Source organism: Polyergus mexicanus, unplaced genomic scaffold (assembly GCF_030449975.1).
Source record: "Polyergus mexicanus isolate NDT 795.1 unplaced genomic scaffold, iyPolMexi1.0 SCAF_1, whole genome shotgun sequence".
NCBI lineage: Eukaryota > Metazoa > Arthropoda > Insecta > Hymenoptera > Formicidae > Polyergus > Polyergus mexicanus.
The window spans coordinates 4,738,827-4,761,542 of NW_027223321.1; the positions used below are offsets into that span (position 1 = coordinate 4,738,827).

Consider the following 22,716-nt stretch of genomic DNA (forward strand, 5'->3'; position numbering starts at 1 on the left):
GAATTAAGAATTAATTTCGCAGTAAATACATATCAAGTAAATTGTGGGAGTGTGATATAGTTTCGTAGTTATTTCCAACGTAGAATTATTTGGCATTAGCGTGCAAAATCAGTACAAGAAATCGAAACATGCTTTCGCGAATACTATAACGTATAGTATGAATGCAAACTGTGCTACAAAGGCATTATTGAGTGGCACTTGGATGTATCAGACTGATAAGGTCAACGAGTGCTTGGATAACTTACCTCGGAAGACGTCAAGTAGCAAAGCCTCGAGTCGGTGCTCTCCAATGAAGCTTGTTGAACGATTCCGTATCTGCCATCCCGGTCGGACATATAATCGGATCTGACGCTATCCTGTCTGTCGAAAGTACCTCTGGAATATGCAACACATTTAATTAAATGTCACGACATAGCCCACAAACGTATGAAGTAGATATGTATCTTTCAATTACAATCTCTTTTATGATCGCTCCTTTAATTAGAAGCCATTGCAAAATTAATTTCTAATAAATTCCTCCTTTCCCAGTGCGGTATTTTTTTTTTGTTTTGCATGGAATGCATTTTTAAATTATTTCAAAGAATATTTCTATTTATATAATACTAAAGTTGATATAATATTAAAACATATATAATAGTTGAGAGTTGGATCAAAATGAATTATTTACTGGGAAAAGAGAGAATATTTTGTGACAATCAAAAATAATAAAGCTGTTAATTAAAAACTATTATTTGTAATATAATGTAAACAAATTATTTTTTTATAACAATACACACATATGACAATACACGCTATAAAAAGCTAACAGTTGGTAATGGAAATCTATATCTCGTAATTTTAAAAGGCTAAAACTATTTTCAGTACCGCGATATAATACAGATAGTCGAGAAGTGCGATAAAAGTAAGAAGAGAGAGTACAATGGAAATATGGAAGACAATGCCAACAATATAGGGCGACAAAAGGTGGATGGTGAGCTGGAAATCAAAAAGGGACACTAAAGTATAAGTACGCATTGTGCCGAAAAAGGTCATACTTCTCTTTTACCTTCAGTTTGGAATATTTATATTTTTGCTGCGCATATCCGTCTTAAATTATATTAGAATACTTTTATATCTTATTTTTAAATAAAAATTTATATTACGCTATAAAATATGATATGAAAAACGATTTTTTATTAAAGAATGGATATATTCAGATTTTAAGATAATTTTTAACGATTTCTTCCGTAATAAAATTGGCCTTAATATCTTGCATTTTCTCGTTGATTATACATGTACAAAATTATATATATAATTAAAAAGATTTACGGTGGCAAATATGGATAATAAGAATTGCATAAATCATATTTATTTTAATATTTATATTTAAAAAATTTACAAGTACTCTCTCTTGCTATCTTGCTATCTTTTTGCTTATTTATAATACGAAAACTTGCTATATATTTTATCTTTTTTTTTAATCGTTTATACTTAGAAACTTATTTTTACTTTAATACATAAGCAAAAGTAAAAATTACCCCAAATGTATCAAAGAATCTATCATGTATTAAAGACAATTTATGTTGGAGTTTTTCAAACATCCTATACAAGAATCAATAACGATTCGATAACTTGATTCCAATACGAGGAATCTACTTCTCTTACCTTTGTTCCAGAGAATCAGTCCGGTTGGATTTATAACCGCTGTCGTTGAGGCTGCCCTCGTGTCTTAAGGAAGGAAGAGAATCCCAGGGTGACTCTCTCTTATATCCCGAATACCCTGGATTTATCGAACTCGAAGCGCCAGAGCCGAGAGTTGAGCTACCGGATTGCCATCCGTCAGAATGCCGAAACCATTGTGCACGCGCGGATTCCCCGATGCAGCTGGCGCATCTGCAAGCATCATGTTACAGATCAGTGTTGAATACAATACATTATTAATATTATTTATGAAAATCATTTAATAAAATAATCATTTGCAATAAAATAATTACTTTAATAAAAATAATTATTTATATGTATAATTAATATAATGTTAATAAAGAAAGATATTTTTTTACAAGATTATATATATTTCTTATTAATAATAATAATTAATAAAAATTATTAATAAAATAAATTTTAAACTTAAATAAAATTTATTTAATTTGTAATTCCGTGTCATACCGTAAGATTGCTTAAAATAATTATAATTTATCAGACTAATATTTCATTTATCATACGATACACGTATTCCGATATTTTCGAAAAATCAATCAAGTTATCGAAAAAAGTATATTTTGGTTATATCTTTATTTTATAAGCAATATCCGAGTTAAAGAAGTTACGTGTATCTTTGCGTATATTGTACACGGATGTGTAATACCGTGCAGGTACAGGTGAGAAATCCGAGCACGGTATGTCTGATGATATCTTCGCTTCATCATCTTCTCCGAGCAATTGGAATTTCACGTGTTTCTTATTTTGAGATTGATTTCCGGATCCGTCATCCAGAATACGATAGAAAATTTTTTCCGGCAGCCTCGGCATTTTCGGTATCTTTTTTGGCTCTCGTCGCCTCTCGAGCGATCGGTATTTGCGATAACTCATCGTTGCGATTTTCAACGTTTCAAATCGTATGTTAGATCAGTATTTGCACTGCGATTACAATGGTGTGTGCGTGATCAGCTGAATAATTAGTTTCACATTTGCAATTGGGAACAGAGGGATGATTATCGCCGGTGCATGGAAATGATAGCTGTTTACGCTATCGCACAGCAATGGTAAAATAATTATTTCCTCTCGTTATAATTACGACGCGACTGAATAATTATTTACGTCGCACTCAAAGATATCAATGTTTGCATACATCCGTGTCAAGCGAAATAATTATTAATTTACATTTTCATGCGATTGATTAGTTGCGCTGATTATCCTTGTTGTTTCAGAGATTGAAAATTATTTCCATCCAAGTCTTTAATGATTGAGATGAATATCTCGTCATCATTTTTTTTTTTTTTAACTCTTTTACAATATTATTTCTATCTATAATTAGTAACAGCGAGATTAATATCTCTTTCAGTTTGATTTTAAAATCATCATCTTGTTTAAATATTCTCGTTGACACTGAGATAGTTATTATGCATGAAAGAATATCCAAACGTAATTTGATTTTTATAAATATTTCTACTCTGAGAGTTAATAATTTTTTCAATTTGCTTTCTTTTCTCACTTCACACTTTCATCTATCACCATGTAATATACACTGCAATAACTGCATTTGATTGCAGCGATTAATGGCATCGATGATTTACCAACGTTGTCTTTTTGTACATCACACGTGCGTTTACCAGAAATTCATGCGACACATAGTAACTGCACATAGCGCATCTTTATATCGCAACGTAATTGCTCGGATAATTCATCATTTCACACTATCAGAATTATATTCAGAATTATACTTAGTTGATATCACGCAGGAAATGCGCCTTGTTCTTATCGCAAGACCAGGTATCGGGTCTTTCAAGATGCGCTTTGCACTTTGATGCACCGGCAGGAACACACGCAAAATCTCGTCGCGCGTTTTTTTTTCTTATTTACGCGACTACGAGAAACACCCTTCTTCTCTTCGTTCTCTCCGTCCAGCTGAGAATCGAAGTCCACTCGCGAGATTTCTAGATTTACTACGATGCGGCTTACTGCTGTCAGTCGCCGCCTTCGCTGACCCGTAATGCAGAACGCGCCGGCGGCCGGGGATGATGATGCATGCGCCGAGCGCTGTATCGAGAGGCGTACCTTCGAGAAAACTTCGATAAACGCCATGCGACGCGCGTCGCCTATCGATATAGTTTCACAGCGCACGGTGTAATATTTTTTTTTCCTTTCTTTTTTTACACCCGCCCGCGCGGAGTATCGATAGACGATAACTACATCCAGGGTGATATTAGGTCGCCCTTAATGGAGAGCGCGTCTCATCGACCGTCGCTGTTCCTGTGATCGGCGGTCATAGAGCGCAGTTCTTTAAATGTCAAAGTCTCTCGACGATGACTTTCGCGCCTTTTGATGACTCGCGATACGGACCCTTCGACGACCGAAGGGTCAATGGCTATTATCGCAACCACGTTAATTAATGTTGTACTACTTGGCAAGGGAGGAATTCCAATGGAGCAGATAGAAAGCGAATCAATTCCACAATAAATTCAGATCATATGAAAATTTCAAAATATTTAAGAAATATCATTAGAATGATTACGAAATACGTCTCTTAAATATCTTTTTCTTTCTCTTTTTCTTTTTGGAATCTTTTGAACCTCCGTTTTTTGTTTGATATAAAAATTGACTTCAAGTATAGAATCGTATTTAATCATTCTAATCTTTCATTCACCGTCTCATATTTGTTCCTAAAAATAATTTTGTTAAATAATTGAGAAAAGAATAAGATTTTGTAAATTTCATGCTACTTTACATATTCAATTTAAGTTAGATGAGGAGGAGTTCAATTTGTGAGGAGGATGTTCAAGATTATGTGTAAAAAATATTTTCAAGTTTGAGAAAGCCTATATTCTCTTATCTGATTATAAAAATATGTTTGCATGAATGAAATGCGTGTGATTTATTTATTCTTTGCATCATTCATTTATACGTGTTATTAAGATATGGAAACGTAATAAATTTAATTGATGCTTTAAATCTTTTACGAAGTTCTAGTGTTAATGAAGATTTAAACAATAATTTACCTAGAATTGTAGTCGCTAAGATAGCCGCGATCTCGATCAGAGTCTCGCTCTCTCTTCTCTCTCACCATCTCATTACGGTCGCTATAATAGCCATCTCGTTCCTTGCTGTTTTGTCTTTCATTGCAATAGCGATATGATAGCGGCAAAGTCGACGATTTATTGGAATTGGAACCTGTAATCATGATAATTTGATTATGAACAAAAAATAAAAAATTCTCTCAAGTACATTTTTAATTTTCAACATATATTTTAACTTACGTCTTCGTGAAACGTGAGGTGTACGCTGAACATTTAACGGTATGTTTTCCGCAAATTCTGGAAAATATAAAAAATTCGCTTCTCAATAAAATTGCTATTTATAATTAATAATCTCTTATAAAATCTTTTTTTATTACTTCAATAATTTTATGCAGCTTAATATGTTGGAAAGGTTAAAGCTAAAGTTTAATTAATCTATTCACTTGAGAAGAACAAGGGTCGGTGAGATAAAAATTATATGACAAAAAAACATATTTCTCGATTATACTAAAATAGCGTATAATTTATTCATCCAAAATTTTTAATTCATTAAATGCAACAATACTAAAATATTCTTAAAATCTCATCAAATCTTATTCATTCCTTTACTGATTTCTTGCAAATAAAATAAAGCTCTTAAGTGAAACTCCGTATTAGCCGGCAATTGATAATTAGTAAAAAGAATAATTTTTTATTTCTGAATAAACAACTCGAAAACAATATAAATTTCCAATTGATAGAGAATCTCTATACATTCTTTATATAATTCTTTATTACAGATATTAATAGTTTATAGACTTTATGTGGCTGTTAAAAGATTATTTGTTGCAATCAGAACCTGATCTTTTAGTATCGAAGCTTAAACGGAGTCTTACCCAAGTTTTCCATACTCTGCGTAAGCAGAGCCTCAAACGTACGCAGGCTGTAACTCTCCGCATCCATACCCTTGGCCAGAGTGTTCCTGAGATGCATCTCGTATTCGAGAAGCAGCCGGCTGGTTGGACTACCCGGAGTCGACACCGACTGCATATTCTGCTGCTGATATGTCTGGCCGCCGTTGCAACGACGGGAGTTGCAATGATTCGGTTGCTCCATGTCGGAGTTGCCGTTCGACGAGCTCGGCGTGGTCGCGTAGCATTGGTTGTCGAAGATGACATTGTCCGAGGGCGGCGACATATCACCTGTGCACCGATTACGTTCCGAATCTAAGTACGTCCTTCCTCTGCCGCCTGCGAGCAGAGAGGTGCAACCGAGAGTGCAAGATGGAATATGTGATGAGTCGTGCGCTGGGTGGTCCGCTGATCAACGGATGAAGGAGATGTATGTCAAGTTAGTCAGACTCGGCGAACGCGTAACTCGAGAAGTGGTCCATCCGCGAATGAGCCATGAGATTGCCGTCGAGTTGACAGGACGACCACGTTGTCGACCCTTAGTGCGCATGTTATGTAAGAAGGTTAAAAGCAAGACAAAATGTTAGGGGTGCCGCAAGTGGTGGTGGATGACCCTGTGACTTTCAGGGTGGAGCTGGCTGACTACCACGTTGTGGTTCACTCTGTGCGCATGTTAAGTTATGCCGAGGGTGTATTTAAAGGTTAGAGGTATACTGAGGATAAACGTCAGAGATCAGTTGCTGGTTAATTTTAGGAGACTTCTTACAGTGTTATGCGTTCGCCGGAATTATATGAGGACAGTCAAAGAGTGACATTATATATAGGATCGATCACGTAATTTTCGATATAAACTTTGTCATTTTTTTTTTTAATTTTAAAAATTACGTTCGAATCTTTCATCATTTTTTGCGGCGAATAAAAATCTCATTATGACAATATCTATCGCGCAAAAAAGAGAATGTTTTTTAAAATTGCTTTTTTTTATAAAAAAAATTATGTAATCAATCTTCTAGTTGCTTTTTAACGTTTTCATTGTTAAAATGTTTTTGAAAGTTTTACATATATTTTTTATCTTTGGTTTCAGAATTTTAAGAGAAATTTTTGTTTAAAGCGACTCATTATTCTATATCTATTAACAATAAATTATATAAACAATGATAACGTTACCCCATTCAAAATCAAACATTCTACCTATTCTACATATGTTAAAAATTATAATCTCTACATCATTATAATCTACGCAAATTATAATAATGTTTAAATATTAATCCTTAGATTAGCAAACTTTTGTTATAAATTCAAATAATTAAAAATCTTATAGAATAGACATTTCTCAATTATAAACGTGCGGTAAAAATTTAAAAATATAGGGGAATATTATGGAATAGTAAGAAATTGTTGCGCTTAAAAAGATTGTGAATAAAAATTAATTAGTATACAATAAACTAGCAATATCAGTGAGAAAAAATCGTACCAGTATATTGCCGGCTCATATCGTGAACGCTTCTCGATCCCTGAAACTTATTGTTATAGGGAGCGCGATAGGGATGCGCATAATTCTCATTGTCAACCTCTTGCATCATGTACTTCTGATTATTATTGCTCGGATGGTAGTGATAGCTATGGTGACTGTGACGTTTCCTCGTCATCTCCGGCGATGTCACCGGGCTGTCAATGCTCGGCATCGGCTTCAACATGCGCTTCAAGGTATTCGAATCCAGGCTTATGCCGCCATTTTGCGCATTCTCGATCCGCATGTCATCGGTGCTCTTGCTCTTCGATCTGTGACCGTGATTATTATTGACGATGTTGAATAGATTACCGTTCTGCATTTCCAATTCGGTATAGTCGGCCGACTTGGTATGGTGCAGTTGCTCTTTACGTAGCAACTTGCTCTGCAGGGTACCACCGGCCTGGGTGCCCTCTGATTTCAGCATTTCAGTGCCATTCTGCTGCGTGGACGTGTCCTGGCTCTGCTTCTGTAACTTCTTCGGCGATATCGTGGAACCTTTCTCATCAGGACTGTCGATCTATTGGAATGAAAAATCAATGAATTGATCAATTCGAAGTAATAATTTTTTTAATTGTAATAGACATGCTCTAAATTTAAGTTTCTGCAAAATAATATGATTTAATCTGTTATAAGATTTTGCTAACATATGTACTATATGATATAAAATAATATATATTATTACTAAAAACTAAATATAAAAGAAAAATCACAGAAAAATTGTTTTTCCGAAAAATGAATATTTATATAAAATGCTAGCTAAATGTAGAATAAAGAATAATATATTCTATCATCAAAAAATAATTAAAATTAAAAAATTGATGTAAAAAAATATATTGTTATATCGCTGTAACCGTTACTTGCCTGTGATCCCACCGTAACAGTTCCGATTCCAATGTTGGCAGTCTTTGGGGTTGTCTGACACGTTTCATTCTGTTTATCCTTTTGTTTGGCCGATTCGCCAGTCTTTGGTGTTTTCCCGGGTGTCGCGCTAGGATTATTGACGTTGTCGTAAAGAGACGCGCTGGATGTGGCCGCTGTTATCTTGTCTCGTCCCGGCGTCATTTCCATCTCCGTGGATCGCGCCATAGTCCGTGGAAGCGTAGACGGTCCTGAAATAACGTAGATAGATTTAATAAAAGCGCGAATCACGAATATAATAAGATTAGATTCATTAATTTGTGTCAAAACAAAATTTATGCGAAATATTATATATGTATCTTGCCTATTTGAAAAAAAAATATATTGATCTAAAAATTAAATATATATTATTGTTTTTATATGCAAATTAAAAAACTAAAAAATTAAAATTTGAAGATTTAAATTCTCTCAATAGATCTTCTATTTTGCCTTTATCAAAATTAAACACGTCACGAAAAAATTGAAAAATAAATTTGTATATATAAATTTGAGAAGCAATAAAGAGAGAAAGAAAGATATATTTTGATTATTTTAATTTGAACGACATAGAATAAGAAAATAAAGAATAGACATGTATATTGATATCAAGATATATATTCTATAAATCACACATACCGCACGGGCTTCGATATCTGGGATCTTGGCTACGTAGCCTGGCAAACTGCTCCGGTGTCATGCAGGTGCATTGAGGTTCTCTGGATCGACTCGGTGAGGCCGGTGTCGACAGTGGCTTTCGGCGTGTTTTGATCTTCTGCTTGTTCGGTGGCTCGAGCTTCAACGAGTAAGAAGAGGACGCTTTCCTTGAAATCTTGAACGACGGTGACTGTATGGAAAATTAACTAGTGACTGCAAATGACCTAAGAAGTCGAATTGGACTTGTATCGGACTTGTTGTGTGTCGCCCCTAAATCATCTCCGCTCAACTTCCTCGCGCGCGACCCAATGGGAGAAAGGAAATAGGCGGAGACCTCGTGAGAGTGATAGCGAACAATAAGGTTGTGGCACGTATGTACGTATAATGTAACGACATGCGTGTAGTATCACTAAACTTACGCAGCATTCTCTGAATTGCTTTGCGTCTATGGGAGACGTAAAGTTCAGCCCCCATGTATCATTTGTCACTGTGTCCTTCCAGTAAACGAAGCACTCTGACGCTTGGCCGATGCGCGTACCTTAAACATAATTACACAATATATTAATTCTTAAAAAATTAAACTCTCATTAAACTCTCCGTAATCGCACTTTTATCATTGCATTTTATCCCAGAAGTAAAATTAATTTGCAAAAACTTATATTTTTTTTCATATCTTTATTCTTTGTTCTCTCACAAAATATTAACTTTAATTTAAATATTTTCAATTATGGTTTACCTGGCTGGACCAACCGCACATCTAGAATCTTATCGACCTGGCTATTATATGCGGTGATATGGAAGACGCACTCCGGCGAATCCTGGATGCAAGTGATATTTACTGGGACCAGATCTTCGGATACCTGCTGCCACTTGACGGTACCAGCTCCGCTCGAATTTACATGGAACACTTCGGCCCACAGCCTAAAAACTCTCGTCATTACATCATGTGTCGCAACAACATGATTTTCGAACATCGACACATTATTTAAGGAAAGTTTCTAAGGAAAAAACGTGATAAAATAGAATAATTGTGATACATAAGAAGATAGAAAAGTAAAAATCCATCATTGAAAGTAATTATCGTTATCATTTCTTTTGTAATAGATATAACGTCGATGCCACGTTAAAAGTACACAAAAATATCACTACATCGCGTCGATCGTAATATCGCACTGTATCTTAAAAAAGATAAAACGAAAATTGTGCGCCAAAAGTCGCAATTATATATATACATTACGTGCACGCAGTAGTCGTATTTACCGAGTAAATCCCGCGTAAGCTCTTTCTGCATTAAAATTATGATTCGCAAGTATTTATCTTCGATTTCAAAGCTTTAAAACGGATAGAACTGGTATATTCTCAATGTCATTGAGTTGGATTAACGTGGACGAAAAAGTAATGACATTCTGTGCTAAAAATATTAATAATCATGCGAAGCATATATGTGTATAGATGAAATGTAAAATAGACGAGAGTATAGAGATCGAAGAAAAATATTTAAAACAAAATAAATATTCCATTTCACTTAATTTAAATAAAATGTAATTTATTACCGCAAATCACATAACAAAAAAAAATTATTACTTCTGTTATATTCAAGCATATAATATAACTCAATTTCTGTTTAACTAAATAAAGTATACATTAAAATTACACTAATATTGCTCAAAGTTAATTAAGTGTATTGTATCCAAATAAGAAGAAACTATCGGCCGTTGATGAACGAATTACCATTTTGATTAACTAGATAAAAGGTAGAGGAGAAAAACGAAACGAAACGGTCAGGATTAAAGAAATAAGCGTGAGCAAATAAAATGGCGAGAAAAAGAGACAGCGAGAGAGATAAAAGTGAAGAAAATGAACGAATAAAAGAAATGCAAGACAGTCTGAGAGACGGGAATAAAAAGCGACATTTCACCGATGTATAGCTACCGGCATATAACCGCAGCACAGAAATATTGTGTATAGTCTCTCGCCATCAGACGCTACAAAATAATATGTAAGTTCGGATCTGGATATACTGTATTTTGTAATAAATATTTCGAAGCATTTGCTAAAATAAAATTACTAATAACATTACGATGAAATATATAACACAGTTATACTTATATATGCGTACAAAAATTAAGATATATTAAAATCTAAGAAAATTGTAATTTTTAAAGTAAAGTATAAATAATTCTATCCATTAATATTTTCCTTTTTTTTTATACATATAAAGAAAAGACTTCTCTCTAATAATTTCTTAAATTATCATTATTAGGTAAATTGCATTCATTTTATTATCTATTCATCTATTGTATAATTCATGCATAATTATCATGCAAAATTGATGCAGAGATTCTGATTCTCGTCGCCCAGCGCTGCTGTTATCCATGCCGCTCACGAAAAGTAGAAGCAAGTAAAGAAAGAAAAAGAAAAAGAAAGAAAGAGAGAGAGAGAGAAAGAGAGAGAGAGAAAGAGAGAGAGAAAGAGAGAGAGAAAGAGAGAGTCAGCATAATGCATGTCAGTCAAGTGTGTACGAATGGTAATCATCGAAGAGAAAGAGTGGCAATATGGTCGAATGGAGAGTGATTGAATGGTTGAATGGTATGGTATGCGCACCTCTTCCTCTCTCTTAAGCTTCCGCACCTGAGCAAGTGGCCAGTGTCACCCCTGCGTCCTCCGCCGCCGCCCATTCCGCCCCTGGCACCGGCCTGCCATGGGCTGTCCTCGTAACGATACGTCTTTGATCTAATCAGGGGCGCGCAACTACAGGAAAGCTTGTTGCCCATTCTAATTGCTCTTATTCTGGCTTAAATCCTGCCACCTGCCCTGCCCCGCCACCACCACCACCACCACCACCACTCTGCGTCACCACACCACCCTCTGTACTCGTGATGCTCGTTTATGTTTCTGGCACGACACGCCTTAACACGCTTCTGACCTCACGTATCCTTCTTTTCACCCCGTTTCTCAGGATATCCGTGTCTTATCCTCCGTACTACGTTTATATATCTTTTTCTTTTTGTCTCGCTTTTCCTCTTTGTCTTTTTTCTCTCTCTTTATCTCTCTCCGTTCCACCCTGCGTTCAATTCCTCTTTGACACACTTTCGCGGGGTTGGCTCTTATGGCTTGTCTGTGTTAACTTTTGGCACCGATTTCCACAACGACGCCGACCACGGCCGACGGTTTGGCGTTGCTTTTTTGCGCGTAATCCTCGGATCGTGTGTGTTATTGGGAAGCACTGTGTGTAATAGGGAGATTCCCCAGTTAGCAGAGAGTAGGAGGAGGTAACTTTATTGTCACATCATTGCAGGCGTCGCGAAAATCATCACCTTGTCTCTAACATGATCGCTGCGAACATATGTGAGTCGATTAGCTGTGAGAAACATATATTTCAAACAGGCGCATAATATACAAATATTATTTACTTTATGTAGAGAAAATTACTTTGTGTATATAAATTATATTTTTCGTAAACTATTATAAATTATATAGTCATCTGCAATATGCAATTAAAAAAACTCATATTTTAATTAAAACAATATCATAAGATAAAATACGAATTATCAAAGAATTTACATAAATGCATAATATTATGCAAAATATTATATATATGTATAATAAATATTCTACATACATATTCTATAACATAAACAAATTTATAATAAAAATCAGTTTTTAAATTAACATAGAAATCACATGCATTATGTATATAAGTATAAGAAATTAAGGAGGTTTACGACGAGGCTGACCATATAAACGTTGCGATCACTGCGAAGAAACAAACTCGCTAATCGAATTTAAACAAATTGCAGATTTATTCGACGAGTTTATCATGTATTGATTTAATTAAATTGAATTTTTTTTGCAAACTAATTTATAATGTTATAAATATTATAATAGCTTCAGGAATACGAGGTTCAATTAATCTCTGATAAATTCAATGCTTTCGAGCGAACTTTTGGAAAAGGATACAAAGCTATCGTTTTTTCGTTGCTTGTCGCAATTTTAATTTCGCAATCAATTAAACAAATTTAGCAACGCTCCGGTTCAATGATCTTCTTTCGCACATTACGGCTTCATTCACATTTCTCGCGATGGACTTTTTCGCAACACGCTATCGATTATCGTGAACATCGTCATTGCAAGTATTTCATCCTAACGTTTGGCCGATACCAACATGAGGGAGGAGGTCAATAGCGTGAGATATTGTGCAGATATGTCGCGGATAATAAAAGGGGTAGCGCCACCGGAGGGTTACTGAACCGTCCCTGTCGGCCACGTAATACATCATTTCCCCCGGAGATATTCTCGACAATGCGGCGTATCCTAGGCTCTCATAACGTTCATCTCGCAACATCCATTACGAGAAGATAGGGGAGGCTTTCCGGGGGCTTTCTGGCTCGAAACATTCCTGCGAGAAATGCCAACACACAGCTGGCTTATATATTTTCAATTCTGTACTCGTTCTCCATAGTTGCACGTAAATATGGCATACGAACAATTGTTCCAGTAGTTCTAAAAATATGTTCAGCGCGAACATCCAGCACGTTGTAACATTAATCCCCTTGATAATTTTAGATTATTACAATGAGCGATGATACAAATATACGTACAATAATTGTTATGATAACTCCTTGATATAAATATATGTGCACCAGAAATACATTTTACTGTCAAATAAATTATTAATTATATAGAAATATTTTTTAAAAAGATTAATTAATTGGTCATCCACCTTTCCGACCAACTAGATCCGATAAACTCTACATCGTCGTTTCCGAGTTCGATCGCGGAGACCGAGCCAAAGGAGGAAAATTATTTTCAGACCGTCGGCTACCGTTGTTATCTAAGCTTTTTTACATAATCGGGCTTTCGTCTGAACTAAAGCGCGGATTCACCGGACGAGGGATTGCGCGAGAGTGGATAAATGTCAAACGGTGCGTGCACCCATGACTATCGGGGTCTCAAAGGATTAATTATGGGCGATGGAGACGGCGGAAAATCGCGGTTGTATGTCTGCCATCTGCAAAAATCCCAATAACGTTGTTGTTGCCGACATAATCGACACGCACGAGCAGACGATATACTGGGAAAACGGGAATTTGTAAATCGCCAACGGTTCGACCGACAGCCCGCGATAATTACGGTCGGCGTAGGCGCGGAGTCGAATGAAGACACGTAGATAGGTAGGAAGCCTTAGTCGAGCCCGGGGGTCCGCTCGTCATCCGACACGAAAGCCGGGGACACGAAAGGTAGGCGTACGACCGGCATAGGCGTGGGTGTGAAGAGAGAAAGAGAGAGAAGAGAGCTTTCTAAACACTATATCGATTTCGGCGGCGAGATGCGGTCGTTCGTGGCTAAACATGAATGGTGGGTGTACGGTTGCCCTATGGGTGAAACTAAATTCCTCACTGTCGAAGAATGTCGTGTGGAAATCCAGATGAATCTAAGGAGATTACTCGTTCTTACCGGGATGTGCTATTTGCGATAATAGAATTTCTAGTTGAACTCATTGAATGAATCAAATGCTGTGTTCAAAGCGCATTTACATTCAAAACAATGAATTAAATTATTTACATATGGATATAAATAATATTTACTACAGTCAAACAATAGATAAATTTAAGATAATTTTGAAAGACTCAGAAATAAGAAAGAAAATAACAATATGTTATATCGTATATAAAAATTTTATTATTTTTTTATATGAATTTAAGATTAATCTTTGCAATGAAATGTTCCATCAATTAAACACGATTAATGAGAATAAATGTTTATTATAATATGCGTTTTCTTTCTCTTTTACTCATTTAAGACTTTGACATTTTAATTCAATATTAATAATATAAATAAAGAATTATAGTGTATTTATCTATATAAAATTAGGTATTATCAATTAAACATCTCTTGGAAATTGCAGAAAAAAATTCATACACTTTTTTTCAGGACTGACGAGAACGAAAAACAGAATCAATAGCGTGATATTTTTCCGTGATCGACTCAGCAAAACGATATATGTACGTGTTTAAAACTGTATATCAACAATAAATAAAATGGGACACTATGTGCATCTTAGTATACTTCCTTTTTCAGAAAAATCGTACTTTTCACAATTTGTGTAAGTAGTTCTATTACGAATTTAAAAAAGCAAGTCATTATTTTCTATATGATGCAAATCAAAATAAGAAAAATTTTGTAACGTCCTGTAAAAATTTCTCATCAATTTGACAAGATAATTTCACCAATAATCATTGAATGTAAAATATAAAACGTAAAATTATTGAAACCCTAAATGTATACACTCGTATATTTTCCGTGTATAAAAAATAGTATGTTTTCCAAACTAAATATTTCCGTCACAAAACTGGTAACGAAACTCCGCACAGGACCGCAAGGAGATCATAGAAAATTCATGCACTTGCTTCAAAACATACGAAGAATATCGAAAGGAGAGCCAACGCCTTTATGTCGCTTCGCGAGTTTTATCGACTGACGAATTTATCCGCGGACATATTTGCGAGCTAAGGATTCTTCTGTGGATAATTTTATAAGAGACAAAATATATCGAAACATTTTTTTTAGCAAAAAAATCGAAAATATCGATAGATTTAGCGTCTCTCTTGTATGTGATACGTTGCCGTATGGTTTATTTTTGTATCCATGTTTGCAGAATAACGATGATGTCTTTGTCACTGAATCGAACAAAACTTTACAAAATCAGCCAGTCAGAAAATCACCGAGGATGTAGGACACTTATTTCCGCAGAAACTCGGACGCGGAAACGCGAGATGAGCCAACGCCTCTTATCTAGTCTCCTAATCGTTATCGACTCGCAGAGTTGGTACCTGAGACAAGTTCTTAAGTGAAGATTCTTCCAAAACGAAAATGCCAGCGAAGAAAGATTAAAGTATAATATCACAGCGGTATCCGGTTCTCCACTTTGAGGGTGGAGGCTGCTCGGGGCCGCCGCGGCAACGCCTCTTCTGACACAAACGTCAAACGATAAGTAGGAGAATTAAGTAACGTAGATACGCAGGAAAATAGAGAGCGGGCCACGATTAGAGATATACGTCGTTCCTCATCGCCGCTTCTTGATCGCGAAGCGGTCATGGGAAGACGCGAAAAGCGGAAGCGGGAGCGCGGACGGAGAGGTGCGACTCCGCCTAGTCGCGCGCGCGAGAGGCACCTCACCCTGGGTAAACACACTGCGGGATGCACCACTACTACCGTCCACCACCACCACCACCGCCATCACCACCAATACTACCACCACTATTACTAACGGCACCGGTGTGTGTACGATCAACGCCCCGCGCCACCCACCGTCTCCTCGCCGACGAGAAGATAGACGTCTCTTCTGTGTTTTCTGGCTTCCCGGCCTTGTGTACTTCCGTTCAGTTTCTTGGCGTCTCTAATCGTATTTTTATCTATATCTCTCTCTATCTATTTATTGCATCTTTACCCTTCGACCACTTTGCCCATCCGCGTGACGATGACTCACGCTCATCGACACGGCGACGCTTTCTCCTCAGCTTCCTGGCATTCTGGGTAAAATATACCGGCGCTTCGGTCAGGCGTTTCTCCCAAGAGTGAACGCGCACTCTCCGTCGTGTAAGCTTGGCCTGGATATCACGAACCCGAGTCTTCGCGACGACACCACCGCGACGGAAAAAGATAGACGGAGAACAGTCGGAGGGATGCTGGAAGCGCCGCGCGCGACAGTCAGAGAGGAGATCGTGGGCGGCGGCGGTGACGACGACGACGGGGTACGGGGGCGGCAGGGCTGAAGTTACGTAGCCTCCGCGTTAGCTTGCGGGGAGGGAAAGATAGTTTCTCGAGAGAAACAAGGAATGAAGTACGATATTCATCTTATTCTCACAGAGACAGATAGAGAGAGAAGTGGGTGAGATTCTCGTGAGACCCACCGAAATAAGACGCCGACGAAATATCGCCGAGACACTATCCGGGTGCCGCTTTCGACGGCACCCTTGTCGCTTATTGACGTCGCTGTTGTCGCTGCTATTGCCACCGCTTCGTCGTCCGCTGATCGTCGCTGTCTTTCCCTCTTTTTTTTCTCTTTCTCTTTCTATCCGCCCCTGTAGCTGGGCGACGGTTGTCGCCTCGCTGTGCGATCACGCTTCCGGTATTTCGCGGGAAATCCTCGCGGACGACGTAGCCATGGATACTGCAGGATCCGACAGGGAGAGGCGACTGCCCCGTCGCGCGCACATCCCGTGCCCCTTCCTCCTGTCTCCACCGCGATGCGCGCCCCACGACCGAAAATGTCAATATCCTCTCTCGCGTGCTGCGCCCGCGATGCGCTCTCCCACCCCCTTGTATACCCACCCCTGTCGTACCGGTGCGCCCCCTTATATACGCACTTTCATGCACCGTTCTCGTTTTCCATTCTCTCGTTTTCCGCTAACCCCTTTCGACACTCTCGCGATCCTTTCTCTTCGTACTCTGTTTCCCTATGGCGATCCTTGTCGCTTTCTCTCTCTTTCCCTCTTTTTCCTTTTTCACTCGCGCCACCATACCTTATCAACTTTAGGGGCGAACTTATGATCGTTGGAGGCCCCGTATATTATCGAATGTAAGATTTCGACCAGTAACGAGAAATAGATCGATGATGAGAAAATATTTCGTATTGATTTTCATTACTAGAGATAGACGTTGATTCGTGCAGATTTATTTAAAAATTACTGCTTCTCAACCCCCGGCTGCGTATTTTAATAATACGCCTCAAACACGACTGCTCATAACTCTTTGCACTGCCACCCTAGCCGCTCATTCTGTTTTTCTTTGTTATCTAATTTTGCAACCTTCTCAATTCTGTCTCATCAGGATAAGCGCAGATCGTGACAAGAGGGTGATTTCTCTTAAAGATTTACTCTTTTCCACCCTTTTTCTCGTTCTTTCTATACATTAGATTCCTTCACTTCGTAGCAAATGCACATGATCCTTTCAATCAATTCTGTTTTTCACTTACCATGGACATGTGCAGGGCGATCGACATTCTCGTCGTCATCATCATCGTCGTCATCGGCATTGTTGTCGCCGTCGTCGTTGCGCCAAGACGTAACCATAGAAATCAGTGATCGATGTCGAGCAGGCGCGTTTATTCGGAGAAACTCCGCGATACCCGCAATTTTATCATTTCAATGTTTAATATATCAATCTAATCCATCTACGTTGCTCCAGTGCGTGATAAATATGACTCCGCAAACATATTTCCTAATACAATAAATAAAAATATAAAAAGATAAAACTAAATCAATATTAAAAAACAAAACATCATTATAATATACAGGGAGGCCCTGAACGTTGATTATTTTACACATTTTTCCAAATATCATGGAAAATGTGCATCTTTTAACAAAAAGTATCGAAACAGAAGCTGTAGAAAATTAGATTATCTTTCAAATAAAATCAAAATGATTATTGTACGTTCCATAGATTTTGATATAACCAGTTTCAAACATACAAAAAGTGCTTTTGTTACTTATTGTTAGATCGATTAAAATTGAATCAGAAGGAAATCCGTAAAACGATTAGATCGGTCATTACTCGATGCCGAAAGTGTATTGGAGCTAGGGGGGGGGGGAGGGAGGACATTTTGAGAACAGTTAGTTTTTTCACGTCTTTATTCATTTTCTATTATTACGTACTATTTTAGTTTAAAAAAATTAATTTTATTTTCATAAAAGAAACAGATTTTTATTTTTATCGTTTTTTCAAGAAATTTATTAAGTTTCATTTTCTTTTCACCTTTTGCTCTTTCTTTGCATCAAAGGTTTTTGAGCGATAATTTCTTAAGGAAGCATTTTTCGATCCATGTTTATAGGAAATTTTTTGTTCAGAATTAAATTTCCTATAAGATGTCAAAGTCTGGTTGGAATGTTCGAGGCCACCCTATATATATATAATTTAAATATTTAATTTACTTGAATATTTTTTCTTTCTTCCTTCATCGGTTAAACTAAGCGAACGTAATAATCAAACTACGCATGTAGTCATGTCTGATCAAAAACGGCCTTCTTCTACTTGCAGATTTAAAAATATTTTGCGCAACTCGACGAAGTCACTGTCTAAAAAAATCGCGCTAAAAATTTAAAATACAGAATTATCATAATTATCTAAGTTATATCAATTTAAAAAATCTAAATCTCCAAAATTATTTGTTAGATGGAAGAACAATCGAGAAAAATTTCTAAGATTATAATTTGGATTACTTAAATTTTAAATGCAAGCTTAAAATATAGCGTGACCTTTATCTATGATAATAATAATATATAACTGCATTGAATGTTATTTATTAATCTTTATATCTTATTCTATGTATGTATCTGCTTATTTGATATTATTTGATATTATTTGATATTATTTTATTTATGCAATGTATTTTCATGAAAAAAGTCAGCAAATTTAGCAAAGATGCATTACATTTGTGTCGCGTTTTGTTTTATAACAACCTAACATGAATTATTTCGCGCGAAACTGTATAAATGTATAAATAAATGTATGTAAAAGCTCTTGGAGAGCAAGTATACTAATTGTACTCACGCAAAATGCAGCTTTTTTTTATCATCTCTCCGGCAAGAAAAAAGATAGTGAATATAATGTTGGAAGTTGAATTAAATCGTTTGATTATATTTCTTGCATTTCTCGATCTTGTTTATTCCATGTACGCTTATTTCATTCTGAATGAGAAAGATGCAAAAAATATAGCTAAAACAAACAAGCCGTGTTGAAATGTGCTCAGCACTTGGCGTTTGAAATCTCTGCTGCTTGAGTGCCTTCTGATTGGTCAATCAAGCATTTTGATAATGTTTAAATGCTTAATACTTTTCAAGAATAAAAAAAAAGTGAAAGCAATTTATTGTAAATATCTTCTACGCGTTACATTTAAAAATTAGGGAAAGAAGTATCGAAAAAATTAATTTAAGAAAATTGATTTCATTTTACACATGCGCACATATATAAAAATACTTCAATTATAATTTATTATGGCTGTAGTATATACTAGAATGACAAAACATCACGTGCAGCTAATAAAACATTAATAAATCTATAATATTCCTTCGTATTTTTGATCTACAATATGTTTAGCACGGACATGCACCAACCGATCGTTTTACCGTGGCATCATAAAGTAGATCTGGCCATATAGTTCCGTTGGCTCTAAAATGAATCTAGTTAGCGCCACTGTATCAGCTAGGAAAATTGTCTCACGAAAAACTGCGGGCCCTCTCAGGCTTCTCTTTGATAATATATAACCTAATATGTAATATATTCAAATGGAAATTTAAAAAAAATACATAAATAAAAAGAAGAATTGTTTATATGTATCTATAATAATATTATACAATTTGAAAAATTGGTAAAGCAAAAATGGATATTTCGTGGACAAATACCGCTAAAGCATTGCAGGATTTTGCAAGTATCCTGGTTTGTGGAAAATGGTAATTACATTATAAATTTCTCTTTATTAAAGATTATTTTGATTAAATTACAATTAATTTAATAATCAATAATTCTGTCCATAAAGAAAATATTGTAAGATATTACTGATAGATTAATGATTGATTAAATCAGAGTTTGGTTAAAGTAATTCAAAACAATATCAAATTGTATTCATGATTTTTTCACGAAAGTACGCTTTTTTTATAAACTTTATTCAGCAAATATTGCTTCTACACATTTTATATATATATATATTTATTGATATCTCTATTTTAGACTTATTATATTAATTATATATCAATCTTTTTCCAGTGGTTCTAAACCAATATCTCCTGTAAGACTCACAAATTGTGGACATTTTTTTTGTCATAATTGTATCAAGTATGAGACAATATGTGTTAAATGTAGTATACCTCTACAGCCATGCGAAATTAATCCTGATTGCCTAGTATCAACTCTTATTCAGGGATGCGATACTATTGCACAAATTATTAAAAGGTTTGACTCGATTTTCTTTAAATACAAAATTTGTGAAAAGTTGCTACTATGAAATGATTATTATTATATCATATCAATATGTATTTACTAATATTGTTAGTATAATTAATAATATAAATATATTAGGGAAAATATATGGAACAATATTGTGGATGTATCTAATATATCATTAGACAATACAGTGTCTGAAATATTTAGTACACCAAGAAAACATTCTTATATTAGGAAGAATATAAATAAACCAAACTCAAAAGGAGAAACCCAATTGCATATTACATGTTTAAAGGTACATATACCAAATACTGTTATAATCTCTTATTTTATAATCTATTATTTTCAGTTTAATATTACGATAATTTTTTTATTTGAATAAAATTACTGTTATATATTACATATTGTATATATTAAATATTAATTACAAATTATAACAAATTATTTATATTTATATTCATGTACTATTTATAGAGAAATGCTGAACAAGTTAAACATTTGTTGATAGCTGGTGCAAATCCTAACACAAAAGATAATGCAGGTTGGACACCATTGGTAAAAAAATGCTTACATCGATTATATAGATTTATATTTTTATATATTATATTTATTTTTTTAATTATATTTTTATACCATTGTCTTCAAGATTAAATTATCGTCTTTCTGTACAATATTTTAGCAAGAGATAGTCAATTATGGATATACTGAAATATGTAAATTACTATTAAGTTGTGGAGCATTGCCTAATATATCAGGTTATAATAACAAAACCCCACTACATGAAGCTGCTGAATATGATAGAATTGAAGAAGCTAAATTATTATTGGATCATCATGCTAATATGAACTTATGTGATCAATATGGCAAAAAACCTATGTATGTATATATATATTATAGTATTATAAGATAGAGAGACTATTTAGAAAGTTTTATTTCTCTTACGTAATCTCTTAATTTAACTATGCAGAGACTATTGTAAATCAGAGAAGATGCGACAACTTTTGATGAATGTACAGTCCTCATCTGAAAAGATATTGGACGAAAGTATTAATCAAACACTAGATACATCATTATATGTAAGATGTGATAAATTTATGATTTATGCCTCAAATTTAAAACATGAAAATCAGAAATTGCTTGGTCTCATAGCCACAAAACATAAATTCAAGATTTTGACTACATATAGGTAGAATTTTTCTTTCTTATAATTAGCAACAAAATGTCAGAGCATGTATAATCAAATCTATACTTCAATTTTATATTTCAGATCATCTGTTACACATGTCATAGTGGAAGTAAATGAACGGAACATTACAAAATTGACATTAGATATCTTATTTACAATTGTCCATGGCAGTTGGCTTCTTAATAGTGATTGTAAGATAAAACAATTATGTGTTTATAATCATTATTTTTAAAATAACTTAATAAAGTTGTACAATTTATTTAAAGGGATTAAACTGGCAGAAGATATGGTTGACATATCTAATATGGATTTTGAATTGTTTGAAGTTAATGGCGCACCAACTACTGATACCCCAAAAAGAGCGAGACAAAACGCGGAAAATCAAAATCCACGCCTATTCAACAACTGTTCCTTTTATTTTGCTTTACAAACAGATACAACTTATCAGATTGGCGAAGTAGAATTAAGAAAAGATGATTTGATACGACTTGTGAAAGCAGGAGAGGGAACAGTTCTCACTAGAGAACCAAATCCAGAGGATCTAAAGGATATGATGCGAGTGATACCTTTTCACATTGCAAATAATTTGTCTCATCCTTTGTATAAATGTACGCATTATATTATATATATGCCAGGCAAAGGCGAACCACGTATTAAATACAAAATGCCGCATATCAAGAGTCTGCCACTTATATGGCTGATTGAATGTATAGAGAAATTTACTCTGGTCAATCCGACTCACTTGGGATTATCCTAAGTATTTAACACAATGTATGCTATCATGCAATATTACTATAAAATATAATAGTTATTCTAATTTCTCTTTTATTCCAATAATTTCTTTCATTTTCATCTTATTCGGTAGTACGAAATAATTGTAGATAAATCACCCTCATAAATGTCAAATTTAGTTTAATGCATATG

The 22,716-nt window shown here is 35.2% G+C and overlaps 2 protein-coding genes across 9 annotated transcripts in view; one reads left to right on the top strand and one right to left on the bottom strand.

Annotated features, from left to right (window-relative positions):
* The window catches only part of Sif (still life), a 38,980-nt gene extending 27,496 nt beyond the window's left edge, over positions 1 to 11,484 (bottom strand). For 2 of the 8 annotated variants that reach the window (XM_070294609.1, XM_070294567.1), the window contains exons 1-11: positions 11,298 to 11,483; positions 9,403 to 9,587; positions 9,086 to 9,204; positions 8,649 to 8,856; positions 7,977 to 8,224; positions 7,077 to 7,632; positions 5,588 to 5,941; positions 4,953 to 5,009; positions 4,695 to 4,866; positions 1,645 to 1,872; positions 246 to 375 (exon numbers count right to left, since the gene is read on the bottom strand). In XM_070294609.1, the coding sequence (XP_070150710.1) occupies positions 246 to 375; positions 1,645 to 1,872; positions 4,695 to 4,866; positions 4,953 to 5,009; positions 5,588 to 5,941; positions 7,077 to 7,632; positions 7,977 to 8,224; positions 8,649 to 8,856; positions 9,086 to 9,204; positions 9,403 to 9,587; positions 11,298 to 11,440 (2,400 nt within the window). In that variant the 5' untranslated portion in view covers positions 11,441 to 11,483. Of the gene's footprint in view, positions 1 to 245; positions 376 to 1,644; positions 1,873 to 4,694; positions 4,867 to 4,952; positions 5,010 to 5,587; positions 5,942 to 7,076; positions 7,633 to 7,976; positions 8,225 to 8,648; positions 8,857 to 9,085; positions 9,205 to 9,402; positions 9,588 to 11,270 lie in introns of all 8 variants that reach the window. The other 6 variants (XM_070294547.1, XM_070294591.1, XM_070294582.1 and 3 more) reach the window with 6 other exon arrangements.
* An 8,441-nt stretch (positions 11,485 to 19,925) lies between these two features.
* On the top strand, positions 19,926 to 22,568 carry LOC138938196 (BRCA1-associated RING domain protein 1). Its single transcript, XM_070305021.1, has 8 exons — positions 19,926 to 20,116; positions 20,430 to 20,615; positions 20,742 to 20,901; positions 21,081 to 21,161; positions 21,286 to 21,482; positions 21,574 to 21,792; positions 21,874 to 21,983; positions 22,059 to 22,568. The coding sequence occupies exons 1-8, from the start codon at positions 20,046 to 20,048 to the stop codon at positions 22,547 to 22,549; spliced, it is 1,515 nt and encodes a 504-aa protein (XP_070161122.1). The 5' UTR covers positions 19,926 to 20,045; the 3' UTR covers positions 22,550 to 22,568.
* The last annotated feature ends 148 nt before the right edge of the window (positions 22,569 to 22,716 follow it).